Source organism: Chamaea fasciata, unplaced genomic scaffold, assembly GCF_029207755.1.
Source record: "Chamaea fasciata isolate MVZ Bird 193981 ecotype frontalis unplaced genomic scaffold, bChaFas1.0.hap1 SCAF_7, whole genome shotgun sequence".
NCBI classification, from domain to species: Eukaryota; Metazoa; Chordata; class Aves; order Passeriformes; family Sylviidae; genus Chamaea; species Chamaea fasciata.
Genome location: NW_027094092.1, coordinates 47,710,572 through 47,734,602, shown reverse-complemented (window position 1 = coordinate 47,734,602; position 24,031 = coordinate 47,710,572). Strand labels below are relative to the sequence as shown.

The 24,031-nt window shown below is 44.6% G+C and overlaps 1 protein-coding gene across 3 annotated transcripts in view; it reads left to right on the top strand.

Moving 5' to 3' along the window:
* Positions 1-2,687: 2,687 nt before the first annotated feature.
* The window catches only part of PRIMA1 (proline rich membrane anchor 1), a 50,836-nt gene continuing 29,492 nt past the window's right edge, over positions 2,688-24,031 (top strand). For all 3 annotated transcript variants that reach the window (XM_066188713.1, XM_066188715.1, XM_066188716.1), the window contains exons 1-2: positions 2,688-2,931; positions 9,175-9,325. In XM_066188713.1, the coding sequence (XP_066044810.1) occupies positions 2,839-2,931; positions 9,175-9,325 (244 nt within the window). In that variant the 5' untranslated portion in view covers positions 2,688-2,838. The remainder of the gene's footprint in view (positions 2,932-9,174; positions 9,326-24,031) is intronic.

The following is a 24,031-nucleotide window of genomic DNA, read 5'->3' as shown; positions in this document are numbered from 1 at the left end:
AGCTGGACCCTGTTGTGCTATTTTGACAGGGAGGGGATCTGGTAAAAGTAATTTTAAAAACATGCCCAAGGTAGCAGAGGAAGTTGGTACTAGTGGGACTACACCCCAGGAAATCCTGTTTATGGTTCTGGGATGGTAGCCCTAGCCATTTTCCTTCTCCACACTTCAGTAGTGGGACTGCTGCAGACAAACATCGTGCTCCTCCACATACCAGTCCTGGTGCTACAAAATACCTAATGCGTTATTAAGCAAAACATATTCCAAGCCTGCCATTGATTCAGGGCCTACAGCCTTGCAAGCATTATATCATTTATCTTCCTTATAAGGGTGAAAAAATTCCTGGACTCTATTTTCTCTCCCTAGAAACTACAGAGAAGCTGAAGTAATTAATGAAAAGGACTGGTATCACATGGACAAGAACAGGACACATATTCAGCCCTTTCTTCAGCCATTCAGACTAATGGGAAATATGCTTCTGTGTGCACCATATGACTGGGTCCAGAGGCTGGATTTAATATATTTGCAGCCCAATCATTTTCCCAGGGGAACTGTCAATTACCAGTGTGAGACAGAAAAGATGCTGATTACCTGGGCCAAACTCTGCTCTTGTTTGTTTCAGAACAATATCCCTGATTGCTCTTGCTTCCGTGCAACTGTGGGTTGAGTTTGGCTCTGTCTCCTCAGTTCCCTGGGTTGTCTTTGAACCGCAGGAACAGCGCTTTGAGACAGCTACTTGGGCAACCGCTAATGGCAGGAAAATCCACAGTTCTTCAGACATTAAGGCATTGTAAATACTGAAAGAAAATAAATCTGTGTTGTATTTTTTTGGCATACAATGCCTAAAGCCTTATCTCTCATTCTGTCAGGAACCAAGAACTATGGATACAGATGGTGCAATTTATTATGTTCTGTACTGTGACCAAGTGCTGAAATACCTTCAGGAAATCACCAGAAAGCCTGAAAAGCTTTGCTATCTCTTGTGACTCCAGCTCACTAAAACTATAATTGAATGAGCACAATATATTAAGCTCTGCGTATGACACAGTAGGCTTACAGAAAAGGACGCCATCTTTTTCAGCATCATTACAGAAAATTTATTTGCTGTACAATTACTGCCTATATCCAAGATCATAATGTCTCTGCTGCTCTGAATTCTGCTCTTATAAAGCCACGAGACAGGGATTTACAAATAGATGCCTAGGTTCAATGACTCTACCTCAACTCAGGTGTAACACCATTAAATTCCAGTGTGCTGTTCTCATTTGAAAAATGCTGCTGGGTCTGATAGTCCTGACATTTAAAACAGTGCCTGTCGGGGCTGAAATGAATGGACATGAAATGAATGTAACAGTGGTACGAAAAAAGAATTTTAGCTGTGTATCAGTTCAGAGGTTAATGTATTTCCATTCCTGCTTCTCTGAATAGATTTTTATGAAACTGATGATGAAACTTGAGTGAGTGGAAGAAATACAAAGAAAAACTGAAGTCCGTATCCTCAAATTCATTCATCTCTCAATATGAAATGTGAACCTTGGAACTAGTATTTTGTTCAAACCCATGTGCTTACTGCATTTGAAACTATTAAAATTTAATTAAAAACAGGATCCCTGTGTCATGAACCCAACAACAAATGTTTTATGACCATTTTGATACCCACAAGGCCCAACTTTCAGTAATAGCCACCATTCACAAAACAGCTGTTTTGCTTTTAGTGCTTCACTAAAGACGGAAGCAAAACCACCTTCATCCTAGATTTTCTACTCTTTCCTTCCTGCGGGGAAGCCGCACTGTGGTGCCTTGATATTGGGGGGTGGTCTATCCACTTCCCCTCATGCACTGTTACACATTTTCACGTGTTTTGTTAGAACACAGACCCACAAATGCCATGAAGCATCTCCCCTATTACATCCCAGAGACACCGGGCCGACCCAGCCCCATGTCCCTCCTGTCACAGGACAAGCCCTTGCATCACTCATGAGAGAAGGGGTGAACAACGACAACCACCAACCCCAAAACCTCCTGGCCGCAATTCGGGATGGGGCTCCTCCAGGAGGGGACTGAGGGTTCATCCCGCGCTTCCCTTTCGGGTGGGTCCCGCTCTGGGGAGGGCGCGGGGGCGGGTGCGGCGCTTCTCGCTCCCGCAGCTCCCCGAGCCGCCCGGGGCCGCCCCGCCGGGGCTCAGCGGAGGGCATCGGCCGCCGGGAGGAGCCCGGGCGGCGACGGAGAGGCGAAAGGAGCCGTGCGCGGAAGGGACTGCCTCGATGGGCTTGAAAAATCACTGCAGCAGCGGCGGCGGGCTAGGGGGAGATGCAACGCCCGGGCTGCGCGGTCGCGCCGCTCTCCCCGCCTCTCCCCTCCGGCTCCGGCCCCGGCTCTGCCTCTGTTTTCCCGCGCCCGGCTCCAAACTTTTCCCGCCGCCCGCTCCCCTCCCGTGTGTGCGGGAGCCCCGAGCTCAGCGGTGAGCGCCGGCCGGGAAGCCCCCGGCACGGAGCGGCTGCTGGCGGCGACAGCCGGAGCATCCCGGGAAGGGGAAGCCGGCGGGGCGGGCGGGGAGGGAGGCGGGCACGGCGGGGGTGGAGGCGCGTCTCCCTGCTGAGGGAGCCGGGACTTGCAGGGCTCTAGGGTTTTCCCGACCACTCTTTCCCCTCCCCACCCGCCCATCTCCCTGCCTCCCTCCCCCCCTCCTTCCCTCCCGCCTTCCCTCCCTCCCCTCCAGAATTAAAGTTGGGACAGTCGCGCTCCGGGGATGGGTGCAAGCCAACGCCTCTGCAGCCGGCTCGCTCTGCTCCCTCCCCAGGTCGCCCGGAGCCCGCGCCCCCGCCCGTCCGCCCAGGAGGGATGCTGCTCCGGCAGCTGCTGGGGCTGCTCCGCTACTGCTGGCCCTCCCTGCTGCTGCACTGTGCCCTCCACCCGCTCTGGGGGTCCCTCCAGGTAGGGCCGCCCGAGCCCGCTCGCAGCTGCGGGGCGCGGGGGGCGGCGGGGCCGGGGCGGGGGAAAAGCGGGGGCGCGGGCAGAGCCCCTCCGGCACCCCCGGCACTGCGGGGAGGAGGCCGTGGCGGGGCGGTGGTCGCGCAGGCGGCCCCAAAGCCGGGGGAGCTGTTGCTGTCCCCGGCGAGGGCCCCCCTTGCTGGGCGCTGCGGGACGGCGGGTGTGCGGGACGGGCGGCCGGTGCCAGCCCCGGAGCGCTGAACTCGGTCCGAGAGTGCTCGGTCCCAGCAGGATGGAGTTGAGTTTCTTCGGCGCGCCGGCGGCCAGAGGGTTGGGAAGCGCATTTTGCTGTAGGTGGCAAGCTGCACGGAAAGAGGCAGCGGCGGAGCGGGAGCCCCGGCGGTCGTTCGTGCCTTGCCGTGGGTTTTCGGTATTGATTGCGAATTGAATTGAGGATTTTCTGGGTAAAGGGCTGAATCAGCTTTTGCCAACTCCGACGCTGTGGTGTTGTGTGACCTTGATTGTAATGTGGGTGGCCAGCATGAGAGACTGGGAGAAATTGGTACACAGTGAGGGAGAGCGCCCATCCAGTTTGGAGAATCGGAACAGCAGCAAAGCTCAGCTCAAATGCGTCACTTCGATATTTTAAAGTTTATTTATAATATATGTCTTCAGAGAAGTGATTGATGAGCCAGCCAAGTGCCGTTCAAGAACAGACCAATTACAGTTTCTTTCTTGGAAAAACAAAGTGGAGACTCCACATCCCTTACTCCCTGATCTAAACTTAGTGACTCCCAAGAGATTAAAGAGAGATGTTTGTTTTAGCATCTTGTCTCTTGCCATGAATGACAAAGAGGACTTGTGCTCCTTGTGGATTAAAATGAACAGAAATACAACAAAAACAACCTTTAAACCAATGTCCTGTCATAAAAACTTCTGCCAGCACTACCTTCCTGCTGTCCTCCTCAAGTGTTTAGGTAGCTAATCTTAAGTTAAACTATAACTGAATTTTTCAGGGAAGCACCGTTAGGTGAAAAGAGATGCCTCCTGCAAGCTCTCTCCTATTGAGCAATTCACAATTGAACAGAGAAAAAAAACCTAGGATAAACAGCTTACTGGCAAACTACTCACATGATCTAAAACAATTTTTCAAAAACAATTACATTTATAAAAATTGAAACAGGCTCTGAGAAATACAAAAGCCAAGGAGCCCACCAGCCTTTCCTTGCAATAATTTGGAATTTGGATGAATGTCCCATTCATCAACTATACTTGTGCCATTGCTTGCTGTTCAGTGGAAAAACAAACAATAAGCCTGCTCATACTCAAGCTTTTTTCCACTTTGCCCAAAACTAGGCTTTATCTAGGACTCTCATCAGTAGGTTCCAATGGGAAGCGCAGGTATGGAATGCTCACTGGCATGCCAGCCTTCCATCCTTCCTGTGACTGAAACTCCATCGTTGAACTCCTCCCATGATTCTCTTCCCTATGTTGAGTCATAATCCTTGCTCTTATCTTCAGTCTCACAAGCCATTCTCTCCTTGACTAATTCTGTAATGTTGCATCGTTGCTCTCCTGCCCCTGTTCCATCTATAGCAGCAGTCATGTTTTCTCACATCCCCCAGCCCCTCTTCATCATTTGTCCCCACAACGACTTAGTGTGGCAGAGCCTTCCCTCCCACCTCAGCATTCCCTCCTTAGGCCCTGCCTTGAGACACTTAAGAGAATCAGTCAGATGCTAATCAAAGGAGAAGCATTTATCTTACTAAAAACAAAACCAAAACAAAAGCCACAATCTTTTCTTATTAGTGTGGTAGCCAGTTCTGTGACAAGAGGGATGATTCTGTCAGAGGCTTTTGACATAATTTTAAAAAAGGAGCAGAAAGGGTCATGATAAATAGCAGGGACACTTTTTTTCTGGTTTTGTAAACATGAATCTGGATTAACTGATGTAAATTGCACAGAGCTGTCCTGGGATTTATGCAGCGGTGTTGAGATCTCATCTCATCTCTATAGACTGCTTCCAAGAGACAAAGCTCTTGCCATATCAGCAGGCTTTTAGAGGTCTCTGTGCCTTTTCAGTCAACTGCACTTTTCCGTTAAAGCTTTCCTCCTTTTACCTGATTAAAAAAGTCCAAGAAGGCCACCCTCCAGGGACTGTATTAATCCTCTTTTCCCATCCCACTCTGTAGAACGTGCTTCTGGACTGCTGCAACCCCATGGGACTCTACTGAAATACTAAACAGTTCTGACCACATGCAGATTTATTCTTCCACTGTATGCAAAGCAGGACTAGGATCGCTGTTTCTAAAAGAAATATTGGATTAAAGAGAAATATTCATCAGGCACAAACTTCGACAGAGACTGCAAAAGGAAACCACCAGTTACCACTTTCTGTTTGTTCTTCCCTGGACATTTGTGGATCAGATTTTCATTTCCATAAGTATTTTAAAACACTTGTCCTTTTTTTAAAACATGTTCACATTGAATGCACAAATCCATAAAGTGAACTCTACCGAAAAGTATTTTCAGAGCAGGGAAAAAAAATGCATCAGCTTGAAGTCCAGGCAGCATATGCATAGATTGGCCAGCTGCTCAATGTGTTAAGAAAGCCTCGTGCCAAACAAGCAACCAGGCTTCAGATAAGCCAAGAAAACGTGTTCATGACACCTCCAGGACCTGGAGGAATGGCTGGAAGAGCTAGGGAGCAAGCCCTGTGGATCCTTCTACAATGGTGATCCCTTGCCAAGGCAACCACTGTGCCACAAACTGCCTGGCAGCCTGGTGGTTTCCAGTTACACCCGACCTGCAAAAGTCTTCCAAAGCCATTCTGGGGCCATGGAAGTCTGCCAGAACAAATAATCAGTAAAGTTTGAGGCCAGATTCATTTACATGACCTGGCCATAGAAAGGTGTGGCTCTTTCAAAATGGTTTTCTTTTCCTGCCACATGCTGTAAAGGCAGCTTATCTTGAATTGCAGACAGTAAGAAAGAAACAATGGAGTATTATTTCATCATCTCCTGCCAGAGCAAGATTGTTCCCTAAAGCATATTTTCTAGTGATTTTTTTCTGCTTACCTTTAGAAGACACAACTAATAGCCTTCATTTCTTTCATAAGAAGACTAATAGACATCAACAGGGGGATATTTTTTCCTTGAAAAGGAGCCAAATGCCTTCCTTTTTTCCCTGATTCCATCTTGCTACTGTTATCTGCTGCTTTATATTACTGTTACTATTCTGTCCTCCCGCTGCAGTCCGTGACTATTTCTCTCCTCCCTGAGGCCCTCAATCTCAATTTGGGTCTTTCCTTTTCCTGGCAGGTTTCAACCAACTTAAAATATCTTTCATTTTAAAACTAAGCCTTTAAGACAAACCCCTGTCAAGATAATATTTATGTTCCTAGTTCTGTCTTCTAACAACCACACATTTCACCCAGTGACAGGAGAAGGGAAACAAATAGGTGATAAAGTCCATGCTTCTAATTGTCAGTTCTTTCCTGACTATTTAAAAATGATCATGGGAAATTTTCATAGAGGTTCGGGCTAAAGTGTTGAGGAACAAAGCAACTTTTCCCTTTTTTTTTTACTTTTTTTTTTTCCCCCCCTGAAATATTTTTAAAGTAGGCAGGATCAGTTGCAGCAAGTGACTGGCCATGATAGGGTTAATCTTGTCTGTAAAGTAATTGAGAAAATTAACCACTATTTTCTGAGGACACTCTATTACCAGCCTAAGGTAGGAGAGCCTCCAGGGATTTAAAAGCAGTCAATAGCTCTAAAAAAAGACAGAGCAAGCCTTTGGTTCTGGTTGATACTAAGTTAGAGCAATAAGTAAATGTAGCTTTGCCATACCAGCACTGTCTTCAGACTTACCTATGCAAAGCTGCTCCTGATCTGCAAATGAAGCTGGCTCCAAGTCTGCTCAATGTTATTCTTCCCTGTGTCCGTCCTCTCCCATCACACTGCCTCCTGCAAGGTTGTAGTGAGCACTCAGCATTCAATAACCAAGGGCCTAGGCAGGAGACAGGAGCTGTAGCTAGGAGTTAATAGCTGCTTCCTAATCAGCTGCCAACACCAGTGGAGAGGTGTTGCCTGACCTCATTCTGTCAGCACAGTAAACCCTGTCACACCTGTTGAACAGGAAGGTACCCCAGGTATGCCCCCAACACTGCACGGGAAGGACACTTCTCTCACAGGGCTCTTCTTGGGAGCATGCCTGGAACCCCAAACCCTCATGTGAGCAGTGTTGGAAGAGCTGAAGCAGCGTGGAGGATATTCTGCTGCCTGGGATCACTTACTTTAAAAACAAATAAACCTTCTTAGCAGACAGATTTATTACTAGTCATGAGGGATTACGCAGCCAAGTCACTTTGATTCATTAGAATGTTCAGAGAGTTTGTGTAAGTTCCTGGAAGCTGTCTGGGATGGTCTTTAACCACCCTCTTACTGTTACCTGATGGCGAAGGGGAAAGTTGGAAAGCACTTGTGCTGAATTTGTTTTTCCCTGTGTTTGGTAATAGATTTAGACAAGCTGTTTAAAGAACTGAGCCTTCTGCCTTATGCTGAGCTGAGCCGTCCTTCCAACTTAGATACATGTAGCCTTTTCTATTCTTTCCTCCCTCCCTATAATATTTAATCAACAAAGCCCTACCTCCATTTCCCTGAGGCCAGAGTAATGCGTCTTTCTGCATTTAGAAACCTCCTACGCATGTGAACACGTCCTTTGTGCAGTGATGTTGTTTTAATTAGCCACGTCTCTCTTTTTGGCCAGAAATACATGAAATGACTGTATGCAGCTTTCCTGCAGGGCAGTGCAGCTCCCTTGGTGCTCAGCTGTGGGCAGTGGAAGAGGCACGCTGGCTGTGCTGGGGGCCAGGGTTGAAAGGGGAGAGGAGACAGACTGTGTCCCCCAGGCAGGGGAAGGGAATCAAAACTTGGGCAGGAGAGAGAAGTGGGGAGAAGGAAACCCTGGGTGACCCTGCCAGAGAGGCAGAAGAAGCCTGCCTAAAACGGATCAGAAAGCATGGCATGAGATACCCTCTTTGTAATGACCAACATGTTGTGGAAAAAAGCTAATGAAAGAAGATGATGTTAGGCTAAAACTATTAGGACAATAACCCGCCTGAGACCAAACTGTACAAGACAATATGCTGGCATAACTGTCCTTAGCTTCAGCAGGACACAAGTCTGTCCCAGGCGGTCTCCTAATACTTACAAAGTGCTTGTTAGATAACATGCTTATTAATCTTTTAGGCTTTGCTTTGTCTCTTCGAAATTGTATCATTCAAAAAGAGCTGGCTTAGAGACCTCTGAAGTTAACACCTCTCAGAAGCTTCTGTGATGCTCAGCAAATTTCCTTTTCTTTGGGGACTGACTCCATTTTGTAGCATTATATATTGCTGAATTTTACTGAATAATCCTTGAATCCCTAGTTATGTAAATACTACTATGCTAAGAAAAGTATGTTGTTAATAAATAGTCCTTGTCATGACTAGATCGAGCTACTGAATATATCATATACCAGTAATGGCTAAATCATTGCCCATGGTCAAGCCATGCTTATACTTGGGTTCTGCAATGCCTCATCTTCACTTTTATCATCAGCCAACACTGTGTCTCACAGGAGGCTACAATGTGGCATTTCCATTTAAACCATGTTATTGCTGTGGTCCACAGATGATTAAAATGTGGGTAGCCTCTCCTCATGGCAGGAAGTGAAACACCCTGTGAAATGCTCTCTGAACTTCCAAGTGAGGCTGGCAAAGCAGAGGAGGGATGTTCGCTGGCTTGCAGTTCTGCCATAAGGAAAATGAACATAATCCTGACCCTAACTGTCTTGTAATTTTTATTAGCTCTCTTTGGCTTGCAGCAATGACCCTGTGAATAATGCATGCTGCTAGATGGCTTTCCTAAGGAAAGAAGGCTTATGCAATCATATTGTCTGCCACTGCCTGCCTTCTCCTTACCCCATAATAACTCAGAAACCAGCTGGCCAATCTCAACCAAATTTGACAGAGGGAAAGAAGATATTGTGTTATATATATATATATATATGTATATATATATATATATATATATATATATATATATATATATATAAAATGGTGGCCATGTAGGGAAGGGACATCTTAGGAACTTTATGTCAGTTCTCGCTTACAGGTCCGAGGTGCCCCTGAGGTACTTAAGTCTAAAAACACATTCATCAGTTTTCACTGTTCTTCTGCTCATGCAATGATTTTTTTCTTCACAGATCACTCAGGGTGAGCCCCAGAAGTCATGTTCCAAGCCTGTAACAGAGAAATTTACAGAGAGCTGCCAGGAAATTTGCCAGTGCAGGCCACCTCCACTGTTACCACCGCCTCCGCCACCTCCACCGCCCCCGAGGTTGCTAGCAGTGCCAAGTAAGTAGCTACTGGTGCAGCTGTGGTGTGCTGAAGGAGGGCAAAGCCACGGGGACACTGGACAGCCAGGAGGAAGGGTGTGCAAAAGGGCACAGCTAGCTCATTTGTCATTTTCCACTTAGCAAATGGAAGAAGAAATGTTCTCAGTAGAGATGGAAATCTGTTTTCTGATCAATGAATAATGCTTGGCTTTTGGAAGAAAGCCAGAGAAATTCCCTCCTTTCATTGCGTTATATATGATTCCCTGGTTTTAAATGGTACCCTAATCCCCTAGCCCTGGGAAATGCTTTCCTACAGAGATATAGTGCTCTGCTGGCTCTTGAGTTGCATGACCCCCTTTTTTTGCCAGGTGTGCAGCTTGAAGGTCTGGGTGTTCCATGGCAAATTAATTTATAAGCTGACAAAAATCCAAACACTCTGTCTAGACCATTCAGTACATTTGACTGTTGTCAAGACACTGGAGCAGTTTACCATAGCAGTGAGTCAGGCTCCCTGGTTTTAAACTGCTTACAACTGTTATAAAAATAGGAGGCATGTCAGGAGTCAATGGCAAGTGAGCCGTTTTCCCACTAATGCACATACAGGCTAAGACTCATCTCCTTCTCTTTGTACAAATCAGTGCTCCCAAGCCTTACCCAGTGCATCCGAGCTCATACTTATTTCCAGCCACACATCCCCATGCCCAGCACACCTGGTGCCTTCAGTTCCTGCTGGCCGGTTCTGCAGCTGCTTTCCACATCAGTATTGCTGTGATCCCTGACATACAGATAATTTCTGGAGAGTGGTATCTGTCCCCATGGTCCCTGCACAGTGAGAGAAACCTTCCCAGTTCTATATGCACCCACTGGGTTCAGGGACCCAGACTGGGTCCCGAGTGTTTGGTATTCCAGTAAATCTCCTTAATGCTTATGCATTTTCATAAATTCCTCTTTCCCTATAAGGCTGCCTATTAATTCTTCTCCCTGCTTATATAAACTCTCCTGGGAGCAGTGTTGCAAAGTGTATCCAGTATCCTCAGCACTTCCCCCAAGGAAAAATAAATCATTAGGTATCATCATCTGGCTGTTTGTCTTTATCAGCGCCATCTCCAGATGTGCAGAAGACATGAAGAAGGCTTCTGCAGAGCTTTTAGTCAGGCAGAGGACAGGCAAAATTTTTCAGTGTCTTTTCTGCCAGGAGCATGCTTTGTACTTGTGCTACACTGCAGAAAATTAAGGCAAAGGCAGAGAAAAACCAACATTAAAACACTTGGGAAAGGTAGTACAAAGACAGCTGGGAAAGCAGAGAGGGATAGTTTTTATAGCAGGAAAAATCTCTTTCAATGTTCAGGAAAATGTTATGGGAAGTAATATGGAAAATTACCTTGATCTTTGTATCACAGCCAGAAAATAAAGTACTTTGTCACACTCTTTTCTTGTGCCTGGGGTACCCTGTTGCCCTGAGGGGGATGAGATGTGGCAGAGTGTTGGCACAGGGACTAGCCCTGCTGACCAGCTGCACTGGGAAGGGAGCACCACTGCCAGCCTGCTTCCTCTCCATCAGGCAGCTGCTCTGAGTGCATTTGTCCTCTGTCAAGTGGGAAGTAAATCATGTCAGAAAAAAAGAAGTCTGTCACACACTGCAGAAAGAAGAACAAGAAATCAAATGGGCCTGTGACTGGGATCGCCTGAAGCTTTCTCAGGCTGGATTGCCAGGTGCTAACACAGTTCTAAAAATGAGCCATATAAATCCAGATGACTAATATTTAAGCAAGCGACTTCATTTGAAATAAAATGAAAAAGAGAGATTACACATTTCTTTCACTGGTAAGCTTTAGAGTAGCAATCAAGTGTCTCATCTTGAATGATGCTTTCATTATCATCAGCTGTCTAGGCACTGTGATTTAGTCCATGTGTACAGCAATCCCCTTCCTTGGGAGAAAGAACAAGCCTCGTGGTTAAATATTGATGTTATAGACACTGCTTTTAAATGGTATTCAGAGGAGAGGGAAGAGCCAAAAGCTATTGTGAAGTGGTTGACGCTAGACTTGAACTTTGCACTTTCTAAGTGAATAAAGTTTAGTACTGGAAAGACATCTGCAAAAAAACAGCAGTGCAGGGGCTGCAAGATTTTTACCTTTACAAGGTACAGTAAAGTACAGTCTGTGCCATGAGGTACTACATAAAGATGCTGGAATTGCTTTCAGAGTTTTGTGAGCCACAAAAGGCTGCAGTTTGCTAGGCACTGTCCTTAAAAGCTCTCTCTGCAATCAAGCTGAATGTTGCTGGAGATTGAGATCAACTCTAAAGCCGTAGCTACCATGGTTTGGGCTGGGTGATTAAAACAAACAGATACCAAAGTCCTGTCTCTCCAGTCACTACAGATACTGACATTCAGTCATCTGCTATATGACGCATCTAGTGCTCTTTGACATAGCCTCCAGCTCTGTTGTGGAAAATCGGAGAACCCTCCGACGTGTCCTCTCTATTAGTCCCACCTGATTGTTTTACAAACCCTACTTGGTTGTATGGGATGGCACTGCATAACTGTTTGCGAGCAGCTAAATCACTCCCTGAAAGGCTTTTATTGTGCTTGAGGACTTTTAGGCACAATTATAGTACATTTAGTGTCTCTTCAGACACTTCAATATTGACAGGTTGATCCAGCAACAAATCTTTAGCTCTGCTTCCTGCAGATAGATTTATACAAAATCTATTAAATGCAGAGAATCCTGGAATTCACATATAATAGCTGGCAAATGCCATGTTTACTCTGAGGGGAAATAACCTAATTCCCTCTGCAGAAAATGAGTAGAATCACACAGCTTAGCAGGCAGTCTAAAACCACAAGCAGTGTTAGGAGCACCAGCTTTCCCTGGTTTAGGAGACACCTCCCTGTTACAGTCGTGTATTTACATCAAGAATGTGTGGGGAGTGTTTCAGCACATCCTGAGGAGGCGCTGAATAAATGTATGAAACTATATGAATATGGGAAATTAAATAGACTGCTTTTGTTCTCCTTCAGGGATGACCCCAGGTCTCCTTTCCCCACATTTCCAAATTCTTCATGTGGACCACTTGCATTTATGGTGCCCCATCCAACCCCTGCTCTTGCCTCCACTGCCTCTGCTCTGCAGCTAATTCCATCATGGCAGCATAACCCTGTGCCTCCTCCTGGGAATCCATCTGCCTTACAGTATCTAAATGAAAGCTACCATCAGCTATGCTGCATGCTGGGTCTCTCAGTATTGCTGGTTCACCCTTACCTTTTTCTGCAAAGTGGGACACATGGACTGTTTGAGTTTTGAATTTCCCAAGCTTCATTTCAGATGCAGTTTTTTGTCATCCCATTGAGACACTGCTGTCTGATTTGATATAGATGTGTACCTTACCAAGGGGCTCTGAGGAGAGGGACTCCAGCCCATGTTAGAAGTAACTAGGATGGTGGGGCCTGTGTGTGATGGTGAGGACTATCAGGAGACATGGTCCCTGAGCCCATGGCAGCTCCTCCAGTTGGTTTGGTACATTGATGTTTCTGGAGTAACTCTCCTCATGCAAGCAGCAGCCTGCTCTTTAACCCATGCCTAGAAAACTGCTCATTGATGAAGTGAAGGGAAAGCTCATGAGGCTCTAAGGGGCTTAAGGCCAACTAAACTTAGATGCTGACAGCAAAGGAAGAAGGAACTTTCAGTGAAATCGAGTGTGTTCCCTAGATATGTCTGTAATGACCTGAAGGCGATAGAGATGCTCAGAACCTGGCCTTTAATTAACTGTGTCTTTTTCTCTCCATCTGCTTTCCTCCTTGTCTCTGGATTTCAGCCAAGACTGAGACAAGGTGGATGGAATACTTGTTTAGGCAGCATTTCTAACCCGGCTTCATGGACCCGTGAGATTAAGATAGTTCAAATGATATTGACCCTTAAAAATCTGAAAAACTGCTGTTGTCAACCCCTAAATACTCCGTGAGCATGCAGGTTTCTCCAGGGGCATTGCAAAGAAGAAAGGACTTTGTCTGGAAGTAAAAGCCAGGCTTTCAAAACAGGAAAGGGGGAAGGGGTTAGAGCTAGATACACACTGTAGTCAGTATCAGTTTTAACCTGTGTAAGGTCTTATGAAAAAAAATTCAGAAGTGACTTCTTTAAAATGGTACAAGGAAGAGAAAGGATGTTCTTGCATGTGCTACTCACTTGTTGGTGAGCAACATTTGCTGTCTCTGCTCTACCCTTCTCCCGTATTGGGGTGAGGAGTCCATGGTAGTGCCATCTGCTCTGTGGATGAAGGAAGTGTTCAGTCAAACATTGCTTCAGTCAAAATTTAGAGGAGGAGACTTAAGCTGAGTCTGGATACATGAACCAGTCTCTGATGTTTGGATGTTCACACATAGGTACACAGTGAAGTCTTTACAGCTCCTGACCTTAGTGGATGTTTGCCCTGAGCTGTCAGCTGAGATCATGTCAGTGCAAAGCCAAAGTGAATGACATCACTGCAGAGGACTCTAATCTCCATGCAGTAATTGTATCATTTTGTTTTTCAGAGTGAAATCCTTATCTTTGGAGACAGAGCATCTAATTAACTAATTATTTGGACTGGTGAAAATGCCAAAATAAAAATGACCAACTACAAGAAGGGTGAAACCTTTTGGCAGCTATATAAGCTCAGATGTATAGCTTAATTTTAGAAAGCACACATGATCCCTTCAGTGCAAGTAGGAAAGCTAAGGACATTCAGATATTTTGGGACAGATCATAGATTCATGGAATGGCTCAGGTTAAAAGAGACCACAAAGATCATCTAATTTCACCCTCCTGCCATGGGCAGTGATACCTTCCCCTAGACCAGGTTCCTCAAAGCCCCATCCAAACTGACCTTGAACACTTCCAGGGATGGGGAATCCACAGTTTCTCTGGACAGCCTGTTCCAGTGCCTGACCTCCCACACAGTAAAGAATTTCTTCCTAATATCTAATCTAAATTTATGCTCTTCCTGTTTAAATCCATTACCCCTTGTCCTTAGCCACGCCCTTGTAAAATGTCCCTTTCCAGCTTTCTCGTAGGCTCCCTTCAGGTCTTGAATGGTGCTATAAGGTCTCCCTGGAGTTTTCTCCAACTCTCTCAGCCTGTCTCATAGAAGAGAGGCTCCAGTCCTCTGATCATCTTTGTGCCCCCCTCTGGACTCACTCCAAGCATCCATGTCCTCCTTATATAGGGCCCAGAGCTCATCATGGTAGTGCAGATGGGGTCTCATGGGCATGGAGTGGAGGAGAGAATTCCCTTCTTTGACCTGCTGTTCATGCTTGTGTTGATGCACCCAGGACACACTTGGTTTTCTGGGCTGTGAGCACATATTGCCAGGTTGTGTTAAACTTCTTGCCCACCAGCACGCCTAAGCCTTTCACCTCAGGGCTGCTCTTAATCTATTCTCTTCACGGGTTTTGTTTGTACTTGGGATGGCCCTTACATGGGTGCAGGACCTTGCTGGATTTCACAAGGTTTGCACAGGCCCACTGCTTAAGCTTGTCAAGGTCCCTCTGGATGGCATCCCTTCCCCCTGGATGGCATCTGCTCCCTCTGGGTGGCATCCATTCCCTCCGGCATGTTGACTGCATGACACATCTTGGTGTCATCAGCAAACTTGCTGAGGATGTGCTTGATCCCACTGTCTGTGTTGCTGACACAGATATTAAACAGCACCAGTCCTAGTACCATCTCCTGAGGAATGCCACTCATCTCTGGACTGTCATAATGTGTGTATATTAGGCAGGAATCTGAAGAACGGGAATAGTTTGGAACTTCTTAAACTTTGCATAGGTTTTCAAGTAATCAAAGTTTTCTGATTTGTTTTGCTTAATTGTTAAAATAGCCTTTCACAGCAAGAACTTGTTATAAAAATAAATATTGTATGACTCTAGGACATAAAAGAATAAGAAATGAGTTTTCCTTAGGATTTTCTAGGTCCTAAATCCTGATGGTGATGCACAGGTGATCCAATGTGGATTCAAAGAATGAGTTTGAAGCTTATGCTGAATACTCTCTCCATGTCACTATTCCAGCAGGAAAGCTGAGCATGGTTCTGATGCTCACCACTGCGTTTCTTGTACTTGGATGCTGATGTGTTTGCCAACTCAATGCCTAAAGAACTTTTGTCCTTGGCAGAGGTCTGATTATCCCCCAGGAGTTGAGGGGAAGCTGTGATTGCAAAATAAATTGAAATCTTCCTGGAGGCCACAATGTGTCTTCAAATATGAGATGCCCGATAATCAGCTCGGGTCAGTCTGATGTAGGCTGCTGCAATAGGAGTTGAGCATCTCAGACAGCTCTGAGTTTAAGTTTCCCTTTGGTTAGGTATTTCATCTTGTGAGGGCTTTCTATCTTTATAAGCACCCACTGCAAAGCTGCTGGCCCTAAGAGCTCAGCTGGCAGGACCAGCCTTCCCCTACTGCCCCTCTGCCTGAAAGACTTGTTCAGCATAGTTTTGAGATATTTGGACATATTTGAGGAATCTTGGGTGGATTTCTCCCAAGTGATGCCCAAAGGAATTGTAAGCAAACAGGCAGGGCTGGGTTCATTTTATAATATGGGGAAGACACTTCCCTCCATCCTGCATACAATGTAGTGACTACCAAAACTGAACAGCAGAGAACTATAGTAGCCCCAAAATGGTAAGGGACACATTGTGTCCTGCATGAAGACATTTACAGTAGTGACTGCTACTGGGGGAGCAAGTCTGGTCTAGACAGTGACTTTTTTTAAATGCAAACAGAATGCTGAAACAGGGAAGCCCTTCCAGTTTTGGTAACACAGCTGTCATACTGTGAATTGCAGTCTCGTGTGAGAGCATTGTTCATAATTTACAAAGCAAAACCAAAATTCAATTCTTGTCATCTCCCACATACACTTTTGTGTTACTGGAGGAATGTGACTCTCAGAACTGGCTGTTCTGAGAGGATTTGGAGGCTTTCAAATCTAAATTGAACTCCAATCTCACAGCCTGGAGCCATGGATGATGGCAGAAGTAGAGTCCAGTCCAGGTCCCCATCACATTGTTTTCACAACACCGACACTACCTTCTTAGCACACTACTACTCTTAGCACAGTGAATCAAATCATTAAGCATCCAAGACTGGAGTAAGCAGAAATCACCCATCTAAATCAGAAATGCAGTTATTGGATTTTCTGCCTCAAATTGCAGACACTCTTGATTTTGTCACCAAAGACATAAAGACTTCAAAATCCTGCTGCTTTTTTTTTTTTCCATTTAGCACAGTTATTTCTGGTGTAGGAATAAAAGTTACAAGTCCTCACCTCTCAGTCAAAATGAGAAAATTATTTATGCTGAGGAGATTTGTTAAGCAGCAATCAAATAGAAAATTTGAAATAGTTTGAGCATCTAAGATGTTATATTAAGTCTGAAGAGCAGGATTAGTGACTAGAAAGCAGGTAAGACTGGAAAGGTTCATACTAATACTTTCATGATAGGATTCTGCTGTCACTCTTTCACCTAACATCTCCTCATACTGAGTTGTTGTAAAATCTCTGTCTTTCTGTTTGAAACAGCGGTAAGACCAAATGGTCAATCACAGCATCCAGTGCTTTCCCACTTCAGAGTTTTTCATCACAATAAATTCTGAAATGTTTTGTCAAATCTAATTGTTATTTAGGCAAGTTATGAATACTTCCCTCGCTCTGGGACCTTGCATATTTATTTTGAATTTTTCATACAGCAATAAATTGATATAATGGAAAAATCCTCTCTCTTGAAAATGCATTTTGAAGTATTTAAAAGTAAGAGCCTCAGGCTAGTTTTTGCAGTGCAGGAATCAGTGGGAGTTCTGTTGTCTATAGATTAAAAGCATTGTCAAAATTTTAAAAAGAACCATCACATATTATACTGGTTCTGCAATAGAACAGTCCTTTCTACACTGGGATGCATACTCCAACATCTTGATTTTTTTGTTGTTGTTGTTGTTGTTAAGCAGAAGGAGTTGGCTAAGCTGAAGACATTAATTCCTTCTGTGGATGGCAGTCCATTTGTACATGCCTACCATTTCACTGATTAAGAAGATAACAAATCTTCAGTGAAGTTACTGATGAGTCAGAGGCTGCTGATTTACAAGTAATTGTAGGTTCACCTGCTCCTGGCAGAAGGAGTTGTGCCTCATCTTGACAAGTCAGAAGTAAATGCTTAATTGGCACAAGCTGTTCCAGCAGGAAGGGCTAAGCAGCTGACCTCGGTAAAGCAGACCTACAGAAATATGTTCTTGTAAGGGTTTTGCGCATTGAATTCTTATGGACATGATATAAAGGTGTTGCCCTGCTTGTGTAATTGCAATTTAAAGGTAATATTTAAGTCAATGTAGCAGGTCAAGGAAGCAGTAGTCTGGAAATTTGGGATGTTATCCCAAAGTAAGGACGCAGTGTCCATTAATATAGTATGAATATTGGCTAATAACTGATGCTGCTGCCAAAATCTGTCACTAATAATTATGCAAGTAAATTTAATCCTTCAACTAGTAAATCATATTGCATTATAACTACATAAATATAGCAGCAAATTGTGGATCCATAGTGGCTGTTTAAAGGAATTATTTTATTATTTTGAAGTGTCTTTTAAATGGAACTGGTATTTCATCAGTTCATGGGTTAGAAATAATTTTAGACAAAGATCTGTTCCTTGACAAATGCTGCTATTAAACTGGACTTTTACCAATGGAGCAGATTCTCTTGAATCATCCCTGGACATTTTCCTTTCCTTCTGGAAGTGATGCATATTTTTTATTTCATAGCCATTATCAAAGGAAGTTACTATCAGTGAAGCTCAGGGGCGGTTTGGTTTAACTCTTATTTCAATCTGGCAAGGTGCAGATGCTCTGCCTCAGCTTTTCAGGGCATCACTGTACATGGGGGCTGCCCACTGCTGTAGGTTCAATAGGGAGTCATGGTCTGTGTGAAGCCTGGGGGCACCGCAGATAGCAGCTTGTAACCAATTTGCTTGCATTTTTGACTAAAGAAACCTGTGCCTTGTCTTTTAGCTTTTTGGGAGTTCCAAATATACTGAGTGGTGATTGAGGACTTCATATAAGGGCCTTTGGCATGGTGAAATGCCTTGATCTGTTAATGTGATGTAATTGCCTTTTTAAGTGTTCTGTATTTTATGGAAACTGCATGAAAAATTACAAGTTGATAAATGTAATTTTACTTATATGAGAATTAAATTTACCCCTGGTTTGGAAGGTCTTTCACATTTCAGTTCCATTTTACTCTGGGTGGATCATCAATTTAATTTCCCTTAAGTTGAATCTGAATACAATTTGGAAAAGGAACCTAAAAGCAGTAGGTATGGGAATTGTTAATTGATCTCTTTAGGGACATCTTTAAGTGATCACTGTAGCCCTTAATTCCATCAATAACTGAGTTTTTGAAGTGATACAAGGAATAAACCACATAATATCAAACAGGAGGATTATGTTTATGTAGATGCCACACATCAACAGAAGTATCAGCTACATAGTCAAGCCAGCTGTTCCCTAAAACTTAGACATATGACTTGCAATATGGCTTTCTTTGTAAAGTGAACTCTTTAGAGCCATCTGTACTTATCAATCTAAAGTATATGTCTCTTATAGTGACTCTCTTCATATAGTGGGGTGCCCAAGAGGCAAGCCATTTATTTCCCAGAGATGGACACAAACCAGTACCTTAGAAACTGTCCTGTTAACACATTAGGAAAATATGCAGAGTATTTCCAAGTCTTCTACAATCTGTTTTAGGAAATTCAGTCTGCAGTTGGTTTTGTCTCAGACTTCCCTGAAGGCACTAATTTTGAGAAAGTGTCAGCACTAAGACATGAGGTTTGTCTAATCTTTGCTATTACCTAGAGGTTCTTAAGCTCTTTAAAAAGCTGTTAAGGATCTACAAGATAATGTCTTAATACCAGTAGCACAGAATTGTATTCACTTTGCATAGCTTGTGACTGATGGCACCACTCATGGGAACACTGTTGAACTCTAAGAAGTTGTGCAAATCTGGACTTTAATTCAATCTGTATATAAAACATTTTATCAAGAAAATCTGTCATCTTTCTGTGGGATTGAATTTGCCAGGCCTGAGGTATCTCATTAATCATTTGCTGGTGAAAGACTGGTCACCACTGTAAGAGTGCAGACTCTTGAAATCACATTTCAGCTGTTTGAATTTCAGCCTACATCGTCTCTCCTTGGAAGGTCTGTTCACTGTAAGAGCTGAAAGACTGATAAGCTTTCAGAAGGCTTGAGGGTGACATACTGAGACTCCTACAAAGGAGACACCTTGCCCTCCCAGCAGGGAATGGTGGAAGGAGCATCCAGGGTGCTGTTTCTCCCTCTGCCACCAACCTGCTGGGAGATCCCAACAGAGTCAACTACAATATCAGACACCCAGAGTTATTAGATCTGAAACAGAGATATGTTTTCATCCCTGCAAACTTTTTATTTGAGACTAGTGGGTGTCAAGCCCTGAAGATTATTATTATTATTATTAGGCTCAAAAGTAATGGTAATTATTATAGAAGTGATCAGCTGTGTCCTGTCCCATGGAATAGGAGGCTCTATGGTCACACAGTGAGGATGTGCCAGGAGTGAGATGCAGCATCTACAGCCACATTGTCACTGTGCAGTAATGAATGAAACGAGGCAGCCCGAGGGGCTGGACATGAACACACGCTAAAAACAGCACTATGGCTTGTCTTATTACTCCTCTGCCAGTGATGATACAGCTTCAGCAAAACCCTGGTAAAGGAGAGTATATCAGCAGATAAGGGAATTAACAACCTGGAAACACTATCACTATTTGTGCTTACAGTGTTGATACAACTGCCACTACCACAGGACCTTAACAGGCTCACCAGAACCTGCATTCATGGCACCTTTCAGGGCATGGATTTCACCCAAGGGTACCTGAGGCACAGTGAAAGCAAGGGCTAGTTTTTTTTTTTAAGGACTTTTATCACCTAAAAATGCAGATAGGTGCTGAATGAGCTCTCCAAACCATTTAGCTCTCAGCAACTGTCCCAAGCCATGGCCCACTCCACCTTATTTTGGAGTGGACAGATGTTTTCTATGTGCTGTTTAATAATCTCTTCCTCACTGTTGATCTGAGGTTAGTGGTGGCCAGCAGGTCACAAGGGAGGATGAGGCAAGTTTTCTACTTAATGTCTTCGCTCTTTAGCAGTTGCTTCTCTATGAGTTGCCCTCTGCAGTTGCACTGCCCCACAAAGGAGCCTTTGTCTCCCAGAAATTTGTGGTACTGGTGATGAGCCCATCTTCTGCCCTAAAACAACCTCTGAAACAGCCTGAAAGCAAGACAGGTTGACTGGGGAAGAAACTGTCCAGAAGACTAATTTCTTTTTATACCTATTTTCCTGCAGTGGACCTGGAAGTTGATATTGGCTATGGAATTGAGGTGGGAAAATGCATGTCCTGTACCTAGTGAGTTCCAGTTTGGAAGAAACCCTTTATTTCTTTCACTGGTTCCTACTTTTGTTTGATGTCAAATGGCACAGGGCACAGTGCCATAAGCCTGCAAGCAAAGATAGTCCTTTTCCCTGGCAGCTTGAAGAAGTCTCCACATATCTGATTCCCAGAAGCAAACTTTTCCCTGCCTGTGTTGAAGTTATTCACAGAGTCACAGAATCATTTAGGTTGGAAAAGACCTCTGAGATCATCAAGTCCAACCTATGACCAAACACCACCTTGTCAACCAGACCATGGCACTAAGAGCCATATCCAATCTTTCCTTAAACGCCTCCAGGGATGGTGACTCCACCACCTCCCTGAGCAGCCCATTCCAATGCCCCATCACACTTTTTGTAAAGAACTTCTCCCTAATGTCCAACCTAAACCTCCCCTGGTTCAGCTTAAGACTGTCTTCTTGTCCTATTGCTGGTTGCCTGAGAGAAGAGACTGACCCTCTTCTGGCTACAACTCCTCTCAGGCCATTGTAGAGAGTAGTAAGGTTTGCCTTGAGCCTCTTTCTCCAGGCTAAACAACCCCAGATATCTGTATGTATGTCCGTGTGCATGTGTGTGTGTGCTTGTTAATGGAAATAAGCCTAAATGTGCTGAAATGGCAGACTTTGCATGAAGGTCCAGTGTTTTCAGGCCTCTTTTTTTCTGGATGCTTTTTCACTTTCATCGCTGTGACATGATGAGTTCACACAGTTTGGCAGGACAAGCAGATTATGTTCAGCACTCATTTTTTCTCCACTGAAGAATTGCAAGTGCTCATAACATGCCTGTGCACATCACTTGCCACTGAAGAGTTAGACTGTGTGTTTGTGCAATGAAGTGGATGGTACTGTGCTGGCCCATCTCTGTGTCTTTCAGTGGTGCCTCTGTTCAAAAGAACTGAGAATTACTGTCCTCAGGTCAGTGCTGTGCTCTGCTCTTCTGTCACAGACCGTGGCTTTGCTGCTGTGTTTCCTTGAATTGGTGGTTGACAGGAAGGTCAGGGAATTACAGCTAGTTCTTCTAGAAATATAGATGAAGTACTTAAAAATTGGCCTTTCTGTTCTATTAAAGAATTGAGAAAGAAATAGTAACAATGCTGACTTGCAGCCTTATGTTGCACATTTTACCCCTACACCTTGCAACCATTTAGAAAGCTGGAGCTACTGTTCCCATCCCCGAGAAGGAGAAACAAGGCTGGAGTGGGACTTGTCCCAGAATCACCCTGCAAGCAAGGAGGAGAACTGAGCCTGGAACCCCCATCCTGAGGGGAATTTCTGTCTTCTGCACTGACATGCTGCCTCAGTACAGAGAGGTTAAAGCCTGTATCATGAAACTCAGAAGACCGAACTTAAGGTTGTATATCTTCGTATCCAACTTAAAGCATCCTGGTTCTCAGAGTGCTAAGAACCTCTGGAAAACCAGGTTACCTTCTAAAATAAATGCCAGAGTACTAATTTAACACCAAATGCTTTGGCACTTGTGACCTGTTTCTTAGAGGCACCAGATACCCACTAATCCAATCAACATCTCCTGAATCTCAGGAAACAGGCCACCAAGTCTGGCAGGGCTTGCCTGAGCAATGGCTCCCATGGGGTGGCAGCACTTAGGACTACCTGGGGGTGTCACTGGGACTGTCTTGGTGCTGCCCAGCCTGGCAGTGACCCAGGGTGTGGAGAGTAGACAGTGTGATGATGCCTGTGGGGCTCTCCCAAATGCCTGTGTTGCTGCAAGGAGGAGGTTGCATTGCAAGGCACAGGCTTCAGTTCTCATTTGCTTGGGACAGAGAGTGACAGGGTGTGATATAATCAGGGTAAAAACAATTCAGTCCTTTATGTTGAGAGAGAATCAGATGGTGAGTGAAAAACAGCATCTCATCGGGAGACTGCTGGTTAGAAAAACACAGGACAGAGATCAGAGGGCAGTGGCTGATGTGAGCATGCATTGTAAAGATAAATGCCAGAGCTGAGTATTAACGCAGAAGCTAGCTATGATGTAATCTCCTTAAAAGCCTTTTTTCCACAAGGTCTGTAAGTGCTGCTGCTTCTCCAGATCGTGCTTTAGAGAACGGATTCTCCCTCTGTGCTTTCTAACCCTGCTCTCCTCCGAAAGACCTCAGCAGCTGAAAACATGTTTTGCCCCTCTTTGAGGGGTACCTCAGTTCTGGTGTGTCCCATCAGCTTCGCCAAAAACCTAATAGGATGAAGGCAGGCAGGTCTGGCCCTCAGCCTGTAAATCATATAGAGCACAGACTTTCCCTTCCTACTTTGTTTGACAATCCCTTGACTGCTCTGCTTTATGCATCGGCATATTTCCATATGTATGTAGAACTCTGAACTGTTCTCTAGTTTCCCTCTGCAATTGTACAAAACCAAGACAGGTTATCCCCACAAGCTTAGTGTCAGCCATTTCAGGGCATCCTGTGGGATCCTGCCTTGTTTCTGACCAAAGGGCTCGGCCGCACTGAGCTGCTGGGCATGGTGTCACTGTGCCGGCTTAGGGCAGACATCTGGCGCCTGCCTGGAAAGTCAAAAAGGGAGTTTGCTGTTTTCACCCCTGTAATGTAGTTCTAGCCAAATCAGTTGTTTGTGTTTACTCCCAAAGAAGAGGCAACACAATCCAGAGGGGAGGACTGGCCGGGAGTCAAAAGACATTTTGTTTTCCTGGCTTTCTCACTGAGGTGCAGTGACTTTGCACAAGCTGCTTTCCCACAATGTGCTTTACTTATGTCTGGCCAACCAATATTTTTACCTATTATTATTTTATTTTGCTCCTAACAATATTTTCTGTAAGAAAATATTTTCTCTATATTTTCTGTAAGAACCCCAAATCTGCCAAGAAAAAGCAGCTGCATGACACCTACCAAGAAAGCATAGTAACATGGAGCTTTACTGAAATCCACTGCTAAACCCAAACCTAAGTGTGTGCAGGTTCAACAACTCCTAAAGCTTAGATCTTGAGCATCACAACCTCCCCCACCCAGCTGCTGTCTTCCTTATTGACTATCCACACTCAGGATTTTTCACCTGCAGTTCCAGGTCTGTTTCTTGCAATGAGCCATGCACTCCTCTAGTGCCTGTGACCTTCAGAAAATTCCTGCAGAACTATCCCTTTCCTTCATCTCCTTCACATTCCAGTCTCCAAAACTAAGCACAAAACTGTGTGTTTCTTGTTTCAGAAGAGAAGTGTTTTTAGAAAGGAGGAGAAAACTAAGAAGATGAGGCAACTGAGAGTGTAGAATAAGTGTCTA